General features: G+C 51.4%; 4 protein-coding genes and 1 pseudogene across 4 annotated transcripts; all 5 read right to left on the bottom strand.

The window, feature by feature from the left end:
* Window positions 1–1,972: 1,972 nt before the first annotated feature.
* Window positions 1,973–2,870, bottom strand: Gm51599 (annotated as a pseudogene).
* A 2,473-nt stretch (window positions 2,871–5,343) lies between these two features.
* Window positions 5,344–7,248, bottom strand: Gm51598 (predicted gene, 51598). The gene has a single exon (NM_001378718.1). The coding sequence runs from the start codon at window positions 7,107–7,109 to the stop codon at window positions 5,589–5,591; it is 1,521 nt and encodes a 506-aa protein (NP_001365647.1). The 5' UTR covers window positions 7,110–7,248; the 3' UTR covers window positions 5,344–5,588.
* A 1,699-nt stretch (window positions 7,249–8,947) lies between these two features.
* Gm51597 (predicted gene, 51597) lies at window positions 8,948–10,478 on the bottom strand. The gene has a single exon (XM_030243921.1). The coding sequence runs from the start codon at window positions 10,476–10,478 to the stop codon at window positions 8,958–8,960; it is 1,521 nt and encodes a 506-aa protein (XP_030099781.1). The 3' UTR covers window positions 8,948–8,957.
* A 1,848-nt stretch (window positions 10,479–12,326) lies between these two features.
* On the bottom strand, window positions 12,327–13,857 carry Gm51596 (predicted gene, 51596). The gene has a single exon (XM_030243920.1). The coding sequence runs from the start codon at window positions 13,855–13,857 to the stop codon at window positions 12,337–12,339; it is 1,521 nt and encodes a 506-aa protein (XP_030099780.1). The 3' UTR covers window positions 12,327–12,336.
* A 1,852-nt stretch (window positions 13,858–15,709) lies between these two features.
* Gm51595 (predicted gene, 51595) lies at window positions 15,710–17,240 on the bottom strand. Its single transcript, XM_030243919.1, has one exon. It carries the CDS (start codon window positions 17,238–17,240, stop codon window positions 15,720–15,722), a length of 1,521 nt encoding a protein of 506 aa, XP_030099779.1. The 3' UTR covers window positions 15,710–15,719.
* Between the last annotated feature and the right edge of the window lie 352 nt (window positions 17,241–17,592).

Raw genomic sequence — 17,592 nt, 5'->3', positions numbered from 1 at the left:
TGGGGAGGTGCTCAGGCCCTCCGTTGTGAGGCCCTTCTCCAAGCCAAAGTCCTGCCTGGCCTGCTCAGGCTGGGATACAAGCAGGAACCCAGTGGACCACTGGGCCACTAAGTCCTTTACAAAGGGCACGAGGAGCTGCTGTTTCTTCAAGGACTTGATGGTTTCTCTGAAGCCAATCTCTGCAAGGCAGTCACACAGAGAAGGAAGAGAAGACATTTTCTTCAGCGTTTTGTAGATCTTTCCTGGGTCGGTCTCCTGGCAAAGGCGATCCAGCAGCTTCAGCAGAACACCTGCCTCGGAGCTAGTCTCCATGACCACTCCCGAGGACAGGGTTGGATGCTCTAGGTTCGATCTGCACGCCAGACTCACCTTGTGACCTGCCTCTAGTCGGGTGTGTGCTCTCCTGAGCAGAGAGAGAACACCTACAGACAGAAGCTCACAGCTTAGAAGCCCTTGCCTCTGTCAGGCATCCCCTTTTATAACTGCCCCTAACAGGTGGGACCTCAGCCACGCCCAGTCTCAAGATGGCTGCCACACACAGGCATGGAAGCCACGCCCAGTCGCCAAATCTCAAGGTTTCCTGTAGGCCTCCAAACAAAGACCTGATGGAAAAAATTTACATATCTATCTATCTATCAATCTATCTATCTATGTAAATTAAATAAAGCAATCAACCAACCAAAAGCAAAAGCACAACCAGCACCAACACCAACACCAACACCAACACCAACACCAACACCAACACCAACACCAACACCAACACCAAAACCAACTAAGTAAACCAACAAACAAAACAGGATGGAATCTGTTCTCCTCATACATTTCCTCATACTGCAAAATGGCGACCCGGCCATGTGACCTCCACCCACTGAACCTCCTTAGGGCAAATTCCTTTCCTTTGTAGGAAAACTTATTGGAGGCACCTGTTTGCTGCAAGCCTCTTGCTGCTTCTTCCCACAACCTTGTAGCCAATGGAAGTCCACACAGGTGCATAGAACCAGGTGCACAGCCACACCTTTGTATTTCAGGGTTGTAGATGGGATTCTGTGCCTCTGTGTCTAGGGTTATCTGCACCTTGCCTTGAATTCATTCTCTTTGGACCTTTGCCTGCTTCTCTGGCTCATGCCTGTCTCTTTTTCTCACTATCAATGTTTTATCTCTCTTTTCTCTCTCTCCTTTACACACTATGTGTGATTACCCAATACTCACTATACAATTGGTGGGTATACTGCTGATTTTCTCCTTGGCTTTTGCTGACACCAACATGTGTCATTACTTGCATCCCTAGGACTCTCCAAAGCATGCTTTAAGTTTAAGTGCCAATCCATCTGAGCTCTTACCCTAAGGAGAGACAATGTCTGGGAACTTTGGTTCAGTTTTGTTCTCAATCCTATAGGCAAGTTATTTCTTTCTTTCTCTCTCTCTCTCTCTCTCTCTCTCTCTCTCTCTCTCTCTCTCTCTCTCTCTGTCTCTCTCTCTCTCTGCCTCTCTGTACTCATGTAACTTTCCTTTTCTTCATTACACACATACAAATATTAGTACCACACACACTCATGAACACACACACAGACACATACCCATAAAAACACACACACATGAGGGCATGCATGCACATACATACACCTGCACACTCCACCCACTCCTACACACACACACAGGAACAAACACACACACACACACACACACACACACACACACACACAAACTGCCTTGATTCCTACTGGTTTGTGGGCACTGATGTCAAGTCTACTGCCAGACTTCCAGAAACATATTGATGTGCCTACTTCTCTTTGTGACTCTAGGTATCTGTTCTTCCATCTCTGATCCTACATGTATCTTTGCAAAACTGTCAGCAGGCAGACTGTTAGTCTCTTTGTCCAACTGCTAAACTGTATCTATGTCCATGGGTATTAATCCTTCCCAAGTAATGTAGAGACAAACCCACAAAGTTGATTGGGGGAGAGATATTGATTTATTTTTGAAGATGTTTTGAGAATTGACATGGGACAAAAGTTAAGGTGTGGAAAACTCTGTAAAGAAGTCCAGTGAGAATGCCAAGATTAGCTGCTGGGAAGTCTGCCCGGAGCCCTAAACCCAGGGTGTACCATGTGGCAGTCCCTGGAGGGCAGTGCCTGTGTGTCCAGTCAATCCAAGTCTCAGGAGTTGCAGGTTTTCTGGTGGTGGAAATCATCTGGGGTTCACCTTTTATAGAAGCACTTTCTGTAGTCCTTCAGGGCCTTGGCCATGAGAGGAGCAGGTCTTTTAGCAGGGCCCTTTCTGGTGCCTCTTTCTCCAAGGAGAAGGCAGGAAGCCCTCTGGACTGGAGGATGGGCAGGAGCCTCAGGAAGACTGTGCGGATTTTGGGCAGAGGCAGCCCCAGTGGGTCCTGGCTGTCCTTGTTGGCTAGGGCTCTTGAGCTCGGTGATGAAGGAGACCATCATCGTCTGTCTGGGTTGAGGCCTCTTGGCTCTTGTGCTTTGGAGGCGTCCTATGACGGTTTGCAGCCTCTCCTCTTGGGACCCCTGAAGCTGCAGGACTCTGGGGGCCTCAGGCTGGCTGTAGGATTCCTTGCACCTGCGGCCCTGGGGCCAGGACTTCTCTTCTGGCTGCCCAAGCCCAACTTTGTCCTTGCCAGCCTGGCAGTGAGCACCATCTCTTGTTCCAGTGCTCTTCTGCTGGGGTCCTGCTGCAGGCCTGCAACCTGAATAGACTTGGGTTCTGTGCTGCTTCCTGAGCTCCCACCCCCAAGCTGAGGCTTCTTGATCCTGCTGAGAGGAAAATGTCTCCTGGGCAAGATCCCATTCCAACCAGGCTTGGCTCCTGGAGGGAGTCTCTGGAATGGTGCTGGCAGCAATGGGACTCAGATCCATGGAGCTTCCAGACTCATCTCGAGGCACCTTTGCAGGAGGACTCTAGGCCTCGGCTGGACACGGGGGTTCCCACCTCTGCCTCTTGCCCCGTGGACGCTCCGAAGAGGAAGGAGAGCAGCACTCCCCATTGAGGCAAGCCCAGGAGGAACCAGCTCCAGGGGCTTCCTCCTGCTCCCAGTTGCCTGGTGGCTGGCACTTTCTGTGCCCACCAAACACAAGCCCAGTGGGCTCCTGTGGCCCAGCCCCTGGCTTTCTGGAGAGGGGCTTGGCCCCTTCCTGCTGCCAAGGCTCCTCCAGGCTCACCCTGGACATTCCTAGGTGTACCAGGTTCTGGACATTTTGCTGCAGCTCAGGGCTCCAGTTTTCTCCTGGATGCGGGCTTCGAATGTGAGGTGCCCTACGGTTGGACCTTTGGTGCGATTTTCGGCTCTGGCTTAGGCAAGAGCTGCTGCCTGGGCAGCAGCTGCAAAGCCCAAGGAAAACCTCTCTAACATGTCCGCGGACTTCCTGGGATGCTTGCTCCTGGGGCTTCTCTTCTGGGGAGGTGCTCCGGCCCTCCGTTGTGAGGCCCTTCTCCAAGCCAAAGTCCTGCCGGGCCTGCTCAGGCTGGGGTCCAAGCAGGAACCCAGTGGACCACTGGGCCACTAAGTCCTTTACAAAGGGCACGAGGAGCTGCTGTTTCTTCAAGGACTTGATGGTCTGTCTGAAGCCAATCTCTGCAAGGCTGTCACACAGAGAAGGAAGAGAAGACATTTTCTTCAGCGTTTTGTAGATCTTTCCTGGGTCGGTCTCCTGGCAAAGGCGATCCAGCAGCTTCTGCAGAACACCTGCCTCGGAGCTAGTCTCCATGACCACTCCCGAGGACAGGGTTGGATGCTCTAGGTTCGATCTGCACGCCAGACTCACCTTGTGACCTGCCTCTAGTCGGGTGTGTGCTCTCCTGAGCAGAGAGAGAACACCTACAGACAGAAGCTCACAGCTTAGAAGCCCTTGCCTCTGTCAGGCATCCCCTTTTATAACTGCCCCTAACAGGTGGGACCTCAGCCACGCCCAGTCTCAAGATGGCTGCCACACACAGGCATGGAAGCCACGCCCAGTCGCCAAATCTCAAGGTTTCCTGTAGGCCTCCAAACAAAGACCTGATGGAAAATTTTACATATCTATGTATCTATCAATCTATCTATCTATGTAAATTAAATAAAGCAATCAACCAACCAAAAGCAAAAGCACAACCAGCACCAACACCAACACCAACACCAACACCAACACCAACACCAACACCAACACCAAAACCAACTAAGTAAACCAACAAACAAATCAGGATGGAATCTGTTCTCCTCATACATTTCCTCATACTGCAAAATGGCGACCCGGCCATGTGACCTCCACCCACTGAACCTCCTTAGGGCAAATTCCTTTCCTTTGTAGGAAAACTTATTGGAGGCACCTGTTTGCTGCAAGCCTCTTGCTGCTTCTTCCCACAACCTTGTAGCCAATGGAAGTCCACACAGGTGCATAGAACCAGGTGCACAGCCACACCTTTGTATTTCAGGGTTGTAGATGGGATTCTGTGCCTCTGTGTCTAGGGTTATCTGCACCTTGCCTTGAATTCATTCTCTTTGGACCTTTGCCTGCTTCTCTGGCTCATGCCTGTCTCTTTTTCTCACTATCAATGTTTTATCTCTCTTTTCTCTCTCTCCTTTACACACTATGTGTGATTACCCAATACTCACTATACAATTGGTGGGTATACTGCTGATTTTCTCCTTGGCTTTTGCTGACACCAACATGTGTCATTACTTGCATCCCTAGGACTCTCCAAAGCATGCTTTAAGTTTAAGTGCCAATCCATCTGAGCTCTTACCCTAAGGAGAGACAATGTCTGGGAACTTTGGTTCAGTTTTGTTCTCAATCCTATAGGCAAGTTATTTCTTTCTTTCTCTCTCTCTTTCTCTCTCTCTCTCTCTCTCTCTCTCTCTCTCTCTCTCTGTCTCTCTCTCTCTCTGCCTCTCTGTACTCATGTAACTTTCCTTTTCTTCATTACACACATACAAATATTAGTACCACACACACTCATGAACACACACACAGACACATACCCATAAAAACACACACACATGAGGGCATGCATGCACACACATACACCTGCACACTCCACCCACTCCTACACACACACACAGGCACAAACACACACACACACACACACACACACACACACACACAAACTGCCTTGATTCCTACTGGTTTGTGGGCACTGATGTCAAGTCTACTGCCAGACTTCCAGAAACATATTGATGTGCCTACTGCTCTTTGTGACTCTAGGTATCTGTTCTTCCATCTCTGATCCTACATATATCTTTGCAAAACTGTCAGCAGGCAGACTGTTAGTCTCTTTGTCCAACTGCTAAACTGTATCTATGTCCATGGGTATTAATCCTTCCCAAGTAATGTAGAGACAAACCCACAAAGTTGATTGGGGGAGCGATATTGATTTATTTTTGAAGATGTTTTGAGAATTGACATGGGACAAAAGTTAAGGTGTGGAAAACTCTGTAAAGAAGTCCAGTGAGAATGCCAAGATTAGCTGCTGGGAAGTCTGCCCAGAGCCCTAAACCCAGGGTGTACCATGTGGCAGTCCCTGGAGGGCAGCGCCTGTGTGTCCAGTCAATCCAAGTCTCAGGAGTTGCAGGTTTTCTGGTGGTGGAAATCATCTGGGGTTCACCTTTTATAGAAGCACATTCTGTAGTCCTTCAGGGCCTTGGACATGAGAGGAGCAGGTCTTTTAGCAGGGCCCTTTTTGGTGCCTCTTTCTCCAAGGAGAAGGCAGGAAGCCCTCTGGACTGGAGGATAGGCAGGAGCCTCAGGAAGACTGTGCGGATTTTGGGCAGAGGCAGCCCCAGTGGGTCCTGGCTGTCCTTGTTGGCTGGGGCTCTTGAGCTCGGTGATGAAGGAGACCATCATCGTCTGTCTGGGTTGAGGCCTCTTGGCTCTTGTGCTTTGGAGGCGTCCTATGACGGTTTGCAGCCTCTCCTCTTGGGACCCCTGAAGCTGCAGGACTCTGGGGGCCTCAGGCTGGCTGTAGGATTCCTTGCACCTGCAGCTCTGGGGCCAGGACTTCTCTTCTGGCTGCCCAAGCCCAACTTTGTCCTTGCCAGCCTGGCAGTGAGCACCATCTCTTGTTCCAGTGCTCTTCTGCTGGGGTCCTGCTGCAGGCCTGCAACCTGAATAGACTTGGGTTCTGTGCTGCTTCCTGAGCTCCCACCCCCAAGCTGAGGCTTCTTGATCCTGCTGAAAGGAAAATGTCTCCTGGGTAAGATCCCATTCCAACCAGGCTTGGCTCCTGGAGGGAGTCTCTGGAATGGTGCTGGCAGCAATGGGACTCAGATCCATGGAGCTTCCAGACTCATCTCGAGGCACCTTTGCAGGAGGACTCTGGGCCTCGGCTGGACACGGGGGTTCCCACCTCTGCCTCTTGCCCCGTGGCTGCTCCGAAGAGGAAGGAGAGCAGCACTCCCCATTGAGGCAAGCCCAGGAGGAACCAGCTCCAGGGGCTTCCTCCTGCTCCCAGTTGCCTGGTGGCTGGCACTTTCTGTGCCCACCAAACACAAGCCCAGTGGGCTCCTGTGGCCCAGCCCCTGGCTTTCTGGAGAGGGGCTTGGCCCCTTCCTGCTGCCAAGGCTCCTCCAGGCTCACCCTGGACATTCCTAGGTGTACCAGGTTCTGGACATCTTGCTGCAGCTCAGGGCTCCAGTTTTCTCCTGGATGCGGGCTTCGAATGTGAGGTGCCCTACGGTTGGACCTTTGGTGCGATTTTCGGCTCTGGCTTAGGCAAGAGCTGCTGCCTGGGCAGCAGCTGCAAAGCCCAAGGAAAACCTCTCTCCCATGTCCGCGGACTTCCTGGGATGCTTGCTCCTGGGGCTTCTCTTCTGGGGAGGTGCTCCGGCCCTCCGTTGTGAGGCCCTTCTCCAAGCCAAAGTCCTGCCGGGCCTGCTCAGGCTGGGGTCCAAGCAGGAACCCAGTGGACCACTGGGCCACTAAGTCCTTTACAAAGGGCACGAGGAGCTGCTGTTTCTTCAAGGACTTGATGGTCTGTCTGAAGCCAATCTCTGCAAGGCAGTCACACAGAGAAGGAAGAGAAGACATTTTCTTCAGCGTTTTGTAGATCTTTCCTGGGTCGGTCTCCTGGCAAAGGCGATCCAGCAGCTTCTGCAGAACACCTGCCTCGGAGCTAGTCTCCATGACCACTCCCGAGGACAGGGTTGGATGCTCTAGGTTCGATCTGCACGCCAGACTCACCTTGTGACCTGCCTCTAGTCGGGTGTGTGCTCTCCTGAGCAGAGAGGGAACACCTACAGACGGAAGCTCACAGCTTAGAAGTCCTTGCCTCTGTCAGGCATCCCCTTTTATAACTGCCCCTAACAGGTGGGACCTCAGCCACGCCCAGTCACAAGATGGCTGCCACACAAAGGCATGGAAGCCACGCCCAGTCACCAAATCTCAAGGTTTCCTGTAGGCCTCCAAACAAAGACCTGATGGAAAAAATTTACATATCTATCTATCTATCAATCTATCTATCTATGTAAATTAAATAAAGCAATCAACCAACCAAAAGCAAAAGCACAACCAGCACCAGCACCAACACCAACACCAACACCAAAACCAACTACGTAAACCAACAAACAAAACAGGATGGAATCTGTTCTCCTCATACATTTCCTCATACTGCAAAATGGCGACCTGGCCATGTGACCTCCACCCACTGAAACTCCTTAGGGCAAATTCCTTTCCTTTGTAGGAAAACTTATTGGAGGCGCCTGTTTGCTGCAAGCCTCTTGCTGCTTCTTCCCACAACCATGTAGCCAATGGAAGTCGACACAGGTGCATAGAACCAGGTGCACAGCCACACCTTTGTATTTCAGGATTGTAGATGGGATTCTGTGCCTCTGTGTCTAGGGTTATCTGCACCTTGCCTTGAATTCATTCTCTTTGGACCTTTGCCTGCTTCTCTGGCTCATGCCTGTCTCTCTTTTTCTCACTATCAATGTTTTATCTCTCTTTTCTCTCTCTCCTTTACACACTATGTGTGATTACCCAATACTCACTATACAATTGGTGGGTATACTGCTGGTTTTCTCCTTGGCTTTTGCTGACACCAACATGTGTCATTGCTTGCATCCCTAGGACTCTCCAAAGCATGCTTTAAGTTTAAGTGCCAATCCATCTGAGCTCTTACCCTAAGGAGAGACAATGTCTGGGAACTTTGGTTCAGTTTTGTTCTCAATCCTATAGGCAAGTTATTTCTTTCTTTCTCTCTCTCTCTTTCTCTCTCTCTCTATCTCTCTCTCTCTCTCTGTCTCTCTCTCTCTCTGCCTCTCTGTACTCATGTAACTTTCCTTTTCTTCATTACACACATACAAATATTAGTACCACACACACACATGAACACACACACAGACACATACCCATAAAAACACACACACATGAGGGCATGCATGCACACACATACACCTGCACACTCCACCCACTCCTACACACACACACAGGCACAAACACACACACACACACACACACACACACACACACACACACACAAACTGCCTTGATTCCTACTGGTTTGTGGGCACTGATGTCAAGTCTACTGCCAGACTTCCAGAAACATATTGATGTGCCTACTTCTCTTTGTGACTCTAGGTATCTGTTCTTCCATATCTGATCCTACATGTATCTTTGCAAAACTGTCAGCAGGCAGACTGTTAGTCTCTTTGTCCAACTGCTAAACTGTATCTATGTCCATGGGTATTAATCCTTCCCAAGTAATGTAGAGACAAAACCACAAATTTGATTGGGGGAGAGATATTGATTTATTTTTGAAGATGTTTTGAGAATTGACATGGGACAAAAGTTAAGGTGTGGAAAACTCTGTAAAGTAGTCCAGTGAGAATGCCAAGATTAGCTGCTGGGAAGTCTGCCCGGAGCCCTAAACCCAGGGTGTACCATGTGGCAGTCCCTGGAGGGAAGCGACTGTGTGTCCAGTCAGTCCAAGTCTCAGGAGTTGCAGGTTTTCTGGAGGTGGAAATCATCTGGGGTTCACCTTTTATAGAAGCACTTTCTGTAGTCCTTCAGGGCCTTGGCCATGAGAGGAGCAGGTCTTTTAGCAGGGCCCTTTTTGGTGCCACTTTCTCCAAGGAGAAGGCAGGAAGCCCTCTGAACTGGAGGATGGGCAGGAGCCTCAGGAAGACTGTGCGGATTTTGGGCAGAGGCAGCCCCAGTGGGTCCTGGCTGTCCTTGTTGGCTGGGACTCTTGAGCTCGGTGATGAAGGAGACCATCATCGTCTGTCTGGGTTGAGGCCTCTTGGCTCTTGTGCTTTGGAGGCGGCCTATGACGGTTTGCAGCCTCTCCTCTTGGGACCCCTGAAGCTGCAGGACTCTGGGGGCCTCAGGCTGGCTGTAGGATTCCTTGCACCTGCGGCCCTGGGGCCAGGACTTCTCTTCTGGCTGCCCAAGCCCAACTTTGTCCTTGCCAGCCTGGCAGTGAGCACCATCTCTTGTTCCAGTGCTCTTCTGCTGGGGTCCTGCTGCAGGCCTGCAACCTGAATAGACTTGGGTTCTGTGCTGCTTCCTGAGCTCCCACCCCCAAGCTGAGGCTTCTTGATCCTGCTGAGAGGAAAATGTCTCCTGGGCAAGATCCCATTCCAACCAGGCTTGGCTCCTGGAGGGAGTCTCTGGAATGGTGCTGGCAGCAATGGGACTCAGATCCATGGAGCTTCCAGACTCATCTCGAGGCACCTTTGCAGGAGGACTCTGGGCCTCGGCTGGACACGGGGGTTCCCACCTCTGCCTCTTGCCCCGTGGCTGCTCCGAAGAGGAAGGAGAGCAGCACTCCCCATTGAGGCAAGCCCAGGAGGAACCAGCTCCAGGGGCTTCCTCCTCCTCCCAGTTGCCTGGTGGCTGGCACTTTCTGTGCCCACCAAACAAAAGCCCAGTGGACTCCTGTGGCCCAGCCCCTGGCTTTCTGGAGAGGGGCTTGGCCCCTTCCTGCTGCCAAGGCTCCTCCAGGCTCACCCTGGACATTCCTAGGTGTACCAGGTTCTGGACATCTTGCTGCAGCTCAGGGCTCCAGTTTTCTCCTGGATGCGGGCTTCGAATGTGAGGTGCCCTACGGTTGGACCTTTGGTGCGATTTTTGGCTCTGGCTTAGGCAAGAGCTGCTGCCTGGGCAGCAGCTGCAAAGCCCAAGGAAAACCTCTCTCCCATGTCCGCGGACTTCCTGGGATGCTTGCTCCTGGGGCTTCTCTTCTGGGGAGGTACTCCGGCCCTCCGTTGTGAGGCCCTTCTCCAAGCCAAAGTCCTGCCGGGCCTGCTCAGGCTGGGGTCCAAGCAGGAACCCAGTGGACCACTGGGCCACTAAGTCCTTTACAAAGGGCACGAGGAGCTGCTGTTTCTTCAAGGACTTGATCGTCTGTCTGAAGCCAATCTCTGCAAGGCAGTCACACAGAGAAGGAAGAGAAGACATTTTCTTCAGCGTTTTGTAGATCTTTCCTGGGTCGGTCTCCTGGCAAAGGCGATCCAGCAGCTTCTGCAGAACACCTGCCTCGGAGCTAGTCTCCATGACCACTCCCGAGGACAGGGCTGGATGCTCTAGGTTCGATCTGCACGCCAGACTCACCTTGTGACCTGCCTCTAGTCGGGTGTGTGCTCTCCTGAGCAGAGAGAGAACACCTACAGACAGAAGCTCACAGCTTAGAAGCCCTTGCCTCTGTCAGGCATCCCCTTTTATAACTGCCCCTAACAGGTGGGACCTCAGCCACGCCCAGTCTCAAGATGGGTGCCACACACAGGCATGGAAGCCACGCCCAGTCGCCAAATCTCAAGGTTTCCTGTAGGCCTCCAAACAAAGACCTGATGGAAAAAATTTACATATCTATCTATCTATCAATCTATCTATCTATGTAAATGAAATAAAGCAAAAAACCAACCAAAAGCAAAACCACAACCACAACCAGCACCAACACCAACACCAACACCAACACCAACACCAACTAAGTAAACCAACAAACAAAACAGGATGGAATCTGTTCTCCTCATACATTTCCTCATACTGCAAAATGGCGACCCGGCCATGTGACCTCCACCCACTGAACCTCCTTAGGGCAAATTCCTTTCCTTTGTAGGAAAACTTATTGGAGGCACCTGTTTGCTGCAAGCCTCTTGCTGCTTCTTCCCACAACCTTGTAGCCAATGGAAGTCCACACAGGTGCATAGAACCAGGTGCACAGCCACACCTTTGTATTTCAGGGTTGTAGATGGGATTCTGTGCCTCTGTGTCTAGGGTTATCTGCACCTTGCCTTGAATTCATTCTCTTTGGACCTTTGCCTGCTTCTCTGGCTCATGCCTGTCTCTTTTTCTCACTATCAATGTTTTATCTCTCTTTTCTCTCTCTCCTTTACACACTATGTGTGATTACCCAATACTCACTATACAATTGGTGGGTATACTGCTGATTTTCTCCTTGGCTTTTGCTGACACCAACATGTGTCATTACTTGCATCCCTAGGACTCTCCAAAGCATGCTTTAAGTTTAAGTGCCAATCCATCTGAGCTCTTACCCTAAGGAGAGACAATGTCTGGGAACTTTGGTTCAGTTTTGTTCTCAATCCTATAGGCAAGTTATTTCTTTCTTTCTCTCTCTCTCTTTCTCTCTCTCTCTCTCTCTCTCTCTCTCTCTCTCTCTCTCTCTGTCTCTCTCTCTCTCTGCCTCTCTGTACTCATGTAACTTTCCTTTTCTTCATTACACACATACAAATATTAGTACCACACACACACATGAACACACAAACAGACACATACCCATAAAAACACACACACATGAGGGCATGCATGCACACACATACACCTGCACACTCCACCCACTCCTACACACACACACAGGCACAAACACACACACACGCACACACACACACAAACACATACAAACTGCCTTGATTCCTACTGGTTTGTGGGCACTGATGTCAAGTCTACTGCCAGACTTCCAGAAACATATTGATGTGCCTACTTCTCTTTGTGACTCTAGGTATCTGTTCTTCCATCTCTGATCCTACATGTATCTTTGCAAAACTGTCAGCAGGCAGACTGTTAGTCTCTTTGTCCAACTGCTAAACTGTATCTATGTCCATGGGTATTAATCCTTCCCAAGTAATGTAGAGACAAACCCACAAAGTTGATTGGGGGAGAGATATTGATTTATTTTTGAAGATGTTTTGAGAATTGACATGGGACAAAAGTTAAGGTGTGGAAAACTCTGTAAAGTAGTCCAGTGAGAATGCCAAGATTAGCTGCTGGGAAGTCTGCCCGGAGCCCTAAACCCAGGGTGTACCATGTGGCAGTCCCTGGAGGGAAGCGACTGTGTGTCCAGTCAGTCCAAGTCTCAGGAGTTGCAGGTTTTCTGGTGGTGGAAATCATCTGGGGTTCACCTTTTATAGAAGCACTTTCTGTAGTCCTTCAGGGCCTTGGCCATGAGAGGAGCAGGTCTTTTAGCAGGGCCCTTTTTGGTGCCACTTTCTCCAAGGAGAAGGCAGGAAGCCCTCTGAACTGGAGGATGGGCAGGAGCCTCAGGAAGACTGTGCGGATTTTGGGCAGAGGCAGCCCCAGTGGGTCCTGGCTGTCCTTGTTGGCTGGGACTCTTGAGCTCGGTGATGAAGGAGACCATCATCGTCTGTCTGGGTTGAGGCCTCTTGGCTCTTGTGCTTTGGAGGCGGCCTATGACGGTTTGCAGCTTCTCCTCTTGGGACCCCTGAAGCTGCAGGACTCTGGGGGCCTCAGGCTGGCTGTAGGATTCCTTGCACCTGCGGCCCTGGGGCCAGGACTTCTCTTCTGGCTGCCCAAGCCCAACTTTGTCCTTGCCAGCCTGGCAGTGAGCACCATCTCTGTTTCCAGTGCTCTTCTGCTGGGGTCCTGCTGCAGGCCTGCAACCTGAATAGACTTGGGTTCTGTGCTGCTTCCTGAGCTCCCACCCCAAAGCTGAGGCTTCTTGATCCTGCTGAGAGGAAAATGTCTCCTGGGCAAGATCCCATTCCAACCAGGCTTGGCTCCTGGAAGGAGTCTCTGGAATGGTGCTGGCAGCAATGGGACTCAGATCCATGGAGCTTCCAGACTCATCTCGAGGCACCTTTGCAGGAGGACTCTGGGCCTCGGCTGGACACGGGGGTTCCCACCTCTGCCTCTTGCCCCGTGGCTGCTCCGAAGAGGAAGGAGAGCAGCACTCCCCATTGAGGCAAGCCCAGGAGGAACCAGCTCCAGGGGCTTCCTCCTGCTCCCAGTTGCCTGGTGGCTGGCACTTTCTGTGCCCACCAAACACAAGCCCAGTGGGCTCCTGTGGCCCAGCCCCTGGCTTTCTGGAGAGGGGCTTGGCCCCTTCCTGCTGCCAAGGCTCCTCCAGGCTCGCCCTGGACATTCCTAGGTGCATCAGGTTCTGGACATCTTGCTGCAGCTCAGGGCTCCAGTTTTCTCCTGGATGCGGGCTTCGAATGTGAGGTGCCCTACGGTTGGACCTTTGGTGCGATTTTCGGCTCTGGCTTAGGCAAGAGCTGCTGCCTGGGCAGCAGCTGCAAAGCCCAAGGAAAACCTCTTTCCCATGTCCGCGGACTTCCTGGGATGCTTGCTCCTGGGGCTTCTCTTCTGGGGAGGTGCTCCGGCCCTCCGTTGTGAGGCCCTTCTCCAAGCCAAAGTCCTGCCGGGCCTGCTCAGGCTGGGGTCCAAGCAGGAACCCAGTGGACCACTGGGCCACTAAGTCCTTTACAAAGGGCACGAGGAGCTGCTGTTTCTTCAAGGACTTGATGGTTTCTCTGAAGCCAATCTCTGCAAGGCAGTCACACAGAGAAGGAAGAGAAGACATTTTCTTCAGCGTTTTGTAGATCTTTCCTGGGTCGGTCTCCTGGCAAAGGCGATCCAGCAGCTTCTGCAGAACACCTGCCTCGGAGCTAGTCTCCATGACCACTCCCGAGGACCGGGTTGGATGCTCTAGGTTCGATCTGCACGCCAGACTCACCTTGTGACCTGCCTCTAGTCGGGTGTGTGCTCCCCTGAGCAGAGAGAGAACACCTACAGACAGAAGCTCACAGCTTAGAAGCCCTTGCCTCTGTCAGGCATCCCCTTTTATAACTGCCCCTAACAGGTGGGACCTCAGCCACGCCCAGTCTCAAGATGGGTGCCACACACAGGCATGGAAGCCACGCCCAGTCGCCAAATCTCAAGGTTTCCTGTAGGCCTCCAAACAAAGACCTGATGGAAAAAATTTACATATCTATCTATCTATTAATCTATCTATCTATGTAAATGAAATAAAGCAAAAAACCAACCAAAAGCAAAACCACAACCAGCACCAACACCAACACCAACACCAACACCAACACCAACACCAACACCAACTAAGTAAACCAACAAACAAAACAGGATGGAATCTGTTCTCCTCATACATTTCCTCATACTGCAAAATGGCGACCCGGCCATGTGACCTCCACCCACTGAACCTCCTTAGGGCAAATTCCTTTCCTTTGTAGGAAAACTTATTGGAGGCACCTGTTTGCTGCAAGCCTCTTGCTGCTTCTTCCCACAACCTTGTAGCCAATGGAAGTCCACACAGGTGCATAGAACCAGGTGCACAGCCACACCTTTGTATTTCAGGGTTGTAGATGGGATTCTGTGCCTCTGTGTCTAGGGTTATCTGCACCTTGCCTTGAATTCATTCTCTTTGGACCTTTGCCTGCTTCTCTGGCTCATGCCTGTCTCTTTTTCTCACTATCAATGTTTTATCTCTCTTTTCTCTCTCTCCTTTACACACTATGTGTGATTACCCAATACTCACTATACAATTGGTGGGTATACTGCTGATTTTCTCCTTGGCTTTTGCTGACACCAACATGTGTCATTACTTGCATCCCTAGGACTCTCCAAAGCATGCTTTAAGTTTAAGTGCCAATCCATCTGAGCTCTTACCCTAAGGAGAGACAATGTCTGGGAACTTTGGTTCAGTTTTGTTCTCAATCCTATAGGCAAGTTATTTCTTTCTTTCTCTCTCTCTCTTTCTCTCTCTCTCTCTCTCTCTCTCTCTCTCTCTCTCTCTCTGTCTCTCTCTCTCTCTGCCTCTCTGTACTCATGTAACTTTCCTTTTCTTCATTACACACATACAAATATTAGTACCACACACACACATGAACACACAAACAGACACATACCCATAAAAACACACACACATGAGGGCATGCATGCACACACATACACCTGCACACTCCACCCACTCCTACACACACACACAGGCACAAACACACACACACGCACACACACACACAAACACATACAAACTGCCTTGATTCCTACTGGTTTGTGGGCACTGATGTCAAGTCTACTGCCAGACTTCCAGAAACATATTGATGTGCCTACTTCTCTTTGTGACTCTAGGTATCTGTTCTTCCATCTCTGATCCTACATGTATCTTTGCAAAACTGTCAGCAGGCAGACTGTTAGTCTCTTTGTCCAACTGCTAAACTGTATCTATGTCCATGGGTATTAATCCTTCCCAAGTAATGTAGAGACAAACCCACAAAGTTGATTGGGGGAGAGATATTGATTTATTTTTGAAGATGTTTTGAGAATTGACATGGGACAAAAGTTAAGGTGTGGAAAACTCTGTAAAGTAGTCCAGTGAGAATGCCAAGATTAGCTGCTGGGAAGTCTGCCCGGAGCCCTAAACCCAGGGTGTACCATGTGGCAGTCCCTGGAGGGAAGCGACTGTGTGTCCAGTCAGTCCAAGTCTCAGGAGTTGCAGGTTTTCTGGTGGTGGAAATCATCTGGGGTTCACCTTTTATAGAAGCACTTTCTGTAGTCCTTCAGGGCCTTGGCCATGAGAGGAGCAGGTCTTTTAGCAGGGCCCTTTTTGGTGCCACTTTCTCCAAGGAGAAGGCAGGAAGCCCTCTGAACTGGAGGATGGGCAGGAGCCTCAGGAAGACTGTGCGGATTTTGGGCAGAGGCAGCCCCAGTGGGTCCTGGCTGTCCTTGTTGGCTGGGACTCTTGAGCTCGGTGATGAAGGAGACCATCATCGTCTGTCTGGGTTGAGGCCTCTTGGCTCTTGTGCTTTGGAGGCGGCCTATGACGGTTTGCAGCTTCTCCTCTTGGGACCCCTGAAGCTGCAGGACTCTGGGGGCCTCAGGCTGGCTGTAGGATTCCTTGCACCTGCGGCCCTGGGGCCAGGACTTCTCTTCTGGCTGCCCAAGCCCAACTTTGTCCTTGCCAGCCTGGCAGTGAGCACCATCTCTGTTTCCAGTGCTCTTCTGCTGGGGTCCTGCTGCAGGCCTGCAACCTGAATAGACTTGGGTTCTGTGCTGCTTCCTGAGCTCCCACCCCAAAGCTGAGGCTTCTTGATCCTGCTGAGAGGAAAATGTCTCCTGGGCAAGATCCCATTCCAACCAGGCTTGGCTCCTGGAAGGAGTCTCTGGAATGGTGCTGGCAGCAATGGGACTCAGATCCATGGAGCTTCCAGACTCATCTCGAGGCACCTTTGCAGGAGGACTCTGGGCCTCGGCTGGACACGGGGGTTCCCACCTCTGCCTCTTGCCCCGTGGCTGCTCCGAAGAGGAAGGAGAGCAGCACTCCCCATTGAGGCAAGCCCAGGAGGAACCAGCTCCAGGGGCTTCCTCCTGCTCCCAGTTGCCTGGTGGCTGGCACTTTCTGTGCCCACCAAACACAAGCCCAGTGGGCTCCTGTGGCCCAGCCCCTGGCTTTCTGGAGAGGGGCTTGGCCCCTTCCTGCTGCCAAGGCTCCTCCAGGCTCGCCCTGGACATTCCTAGGTGCATCAGGTTCTGGACATCTTGCTGCAGCTCAGGGCTCCAGTTTTCTCCTGGATGCGGGCTTCGAATGTGAGGTGCCTTACGGTTGGACCTTTGGTGCGATTTTCGGCTCTGGCTTAGGCAAGAGCTGCTGCCTGGGCAGCAGCTGCAAAGCCCAAGGAAAACCTCTTTCCCATGTCCGCGGACTTCCTGGGATGCTTGCTCCTGGGGCTTCTCTTCTGGGGAGGTGCTCCGGCCCTCAGTTGTGAGGCCCTTCTCCAAGCCAAAGTCCTGCCGGGCCTGCTCAGGCTGGGGTCCAAGCAGGAACCCAGTGGACCACTGGGCCACTAAGTCCTTTACAAAGGGCACGAGGAGCTGCTGTTTCTTCAAGGACTTGATGGTTTCTCTGAAGCCAATCTCTGCAAGGCAGTCACACAGAGAAGGAAGAGAAGACATTTTCTTCAGCGTTTTGTAGATCTTTCCTGGGTCGGTCTCCTGGCAAAGGCGATCCAGCAGCTTCTGCAGAACACCTGCCTCGGAGCTAGTCTCCATGACCACTCCCGAGGACCGGGTTGGATGCTCTAGGTTCGATCTGCACGCCAGACTCACCTTGTGACCTGCCTCTAGTCGGGTGTGTGCTCCCCTGAGCAGAGAGAGAACACCTACAGACAGAAGCTCACAGCTTAGAAGCCCTTGCCTCTGTCAGGCATCCCCTTTTATAACTGCCCCTAACAGGTGGGACCTCAGCCACGCCCAGTCTCAAGATGGGTGCCACACACAGGCATGGAAGCCACGCCCAGTCGCCAAATCTCAAGGTTTCCTGTAGGCCTCCAAACAAAGACCTGATGGAAAAAATTTACATATCTATCTATCTATTAATCTATCTATCTATGTAAATGAAATA

The sequence above is a fragment of the Mus musculus genome, chromosome 8 (assembly GCF_000001635.26).
Source record: "Mus musculus strain C57BL/6J chromosome 8, GRCm38.p6 C57BL/6J".
Lineage (NCBI taxonomy): Eukaryota > Metazoa > Chordata > Mammalia > Rodentia > Muridae > Mus > Mus musculus.
Note: the sequence above shows the minus strand (reverse complement) of the source record. Positions and strands in the feature narration are given on the sequence as shown.

Coding starts and splice junctions, on each gene's coding strand:
- Gm51595 (XM_030243919.1), bottom strand. CDS start 17,240: ATGGAGACTAGCTCCGAGGCAGGTGTTCTGCAGAAGCTGCTGGATCGC.
- Gm51597 (XM_030243921.1), bottom strand. CDS start 10,478: ATGGAGACTAGCTCCGAGGCAGGTGTTCTGCAGAAGCTGCTGGATCGC.
- Gm51598 (NM_001378718.1), bottom strand. CDS start 7,109: ATGGAGACTAGCTCCGAGGCAGGTGTTCTGCAGAAGCTGCTGGATCGC.
- Gm51596 (XM_030243920.1), bottom strand. CDS start 13,857: ATGGAGACTAGCTCCGAGGCAGGTGTTCTGCAGAAGCTGCTGGATCGC.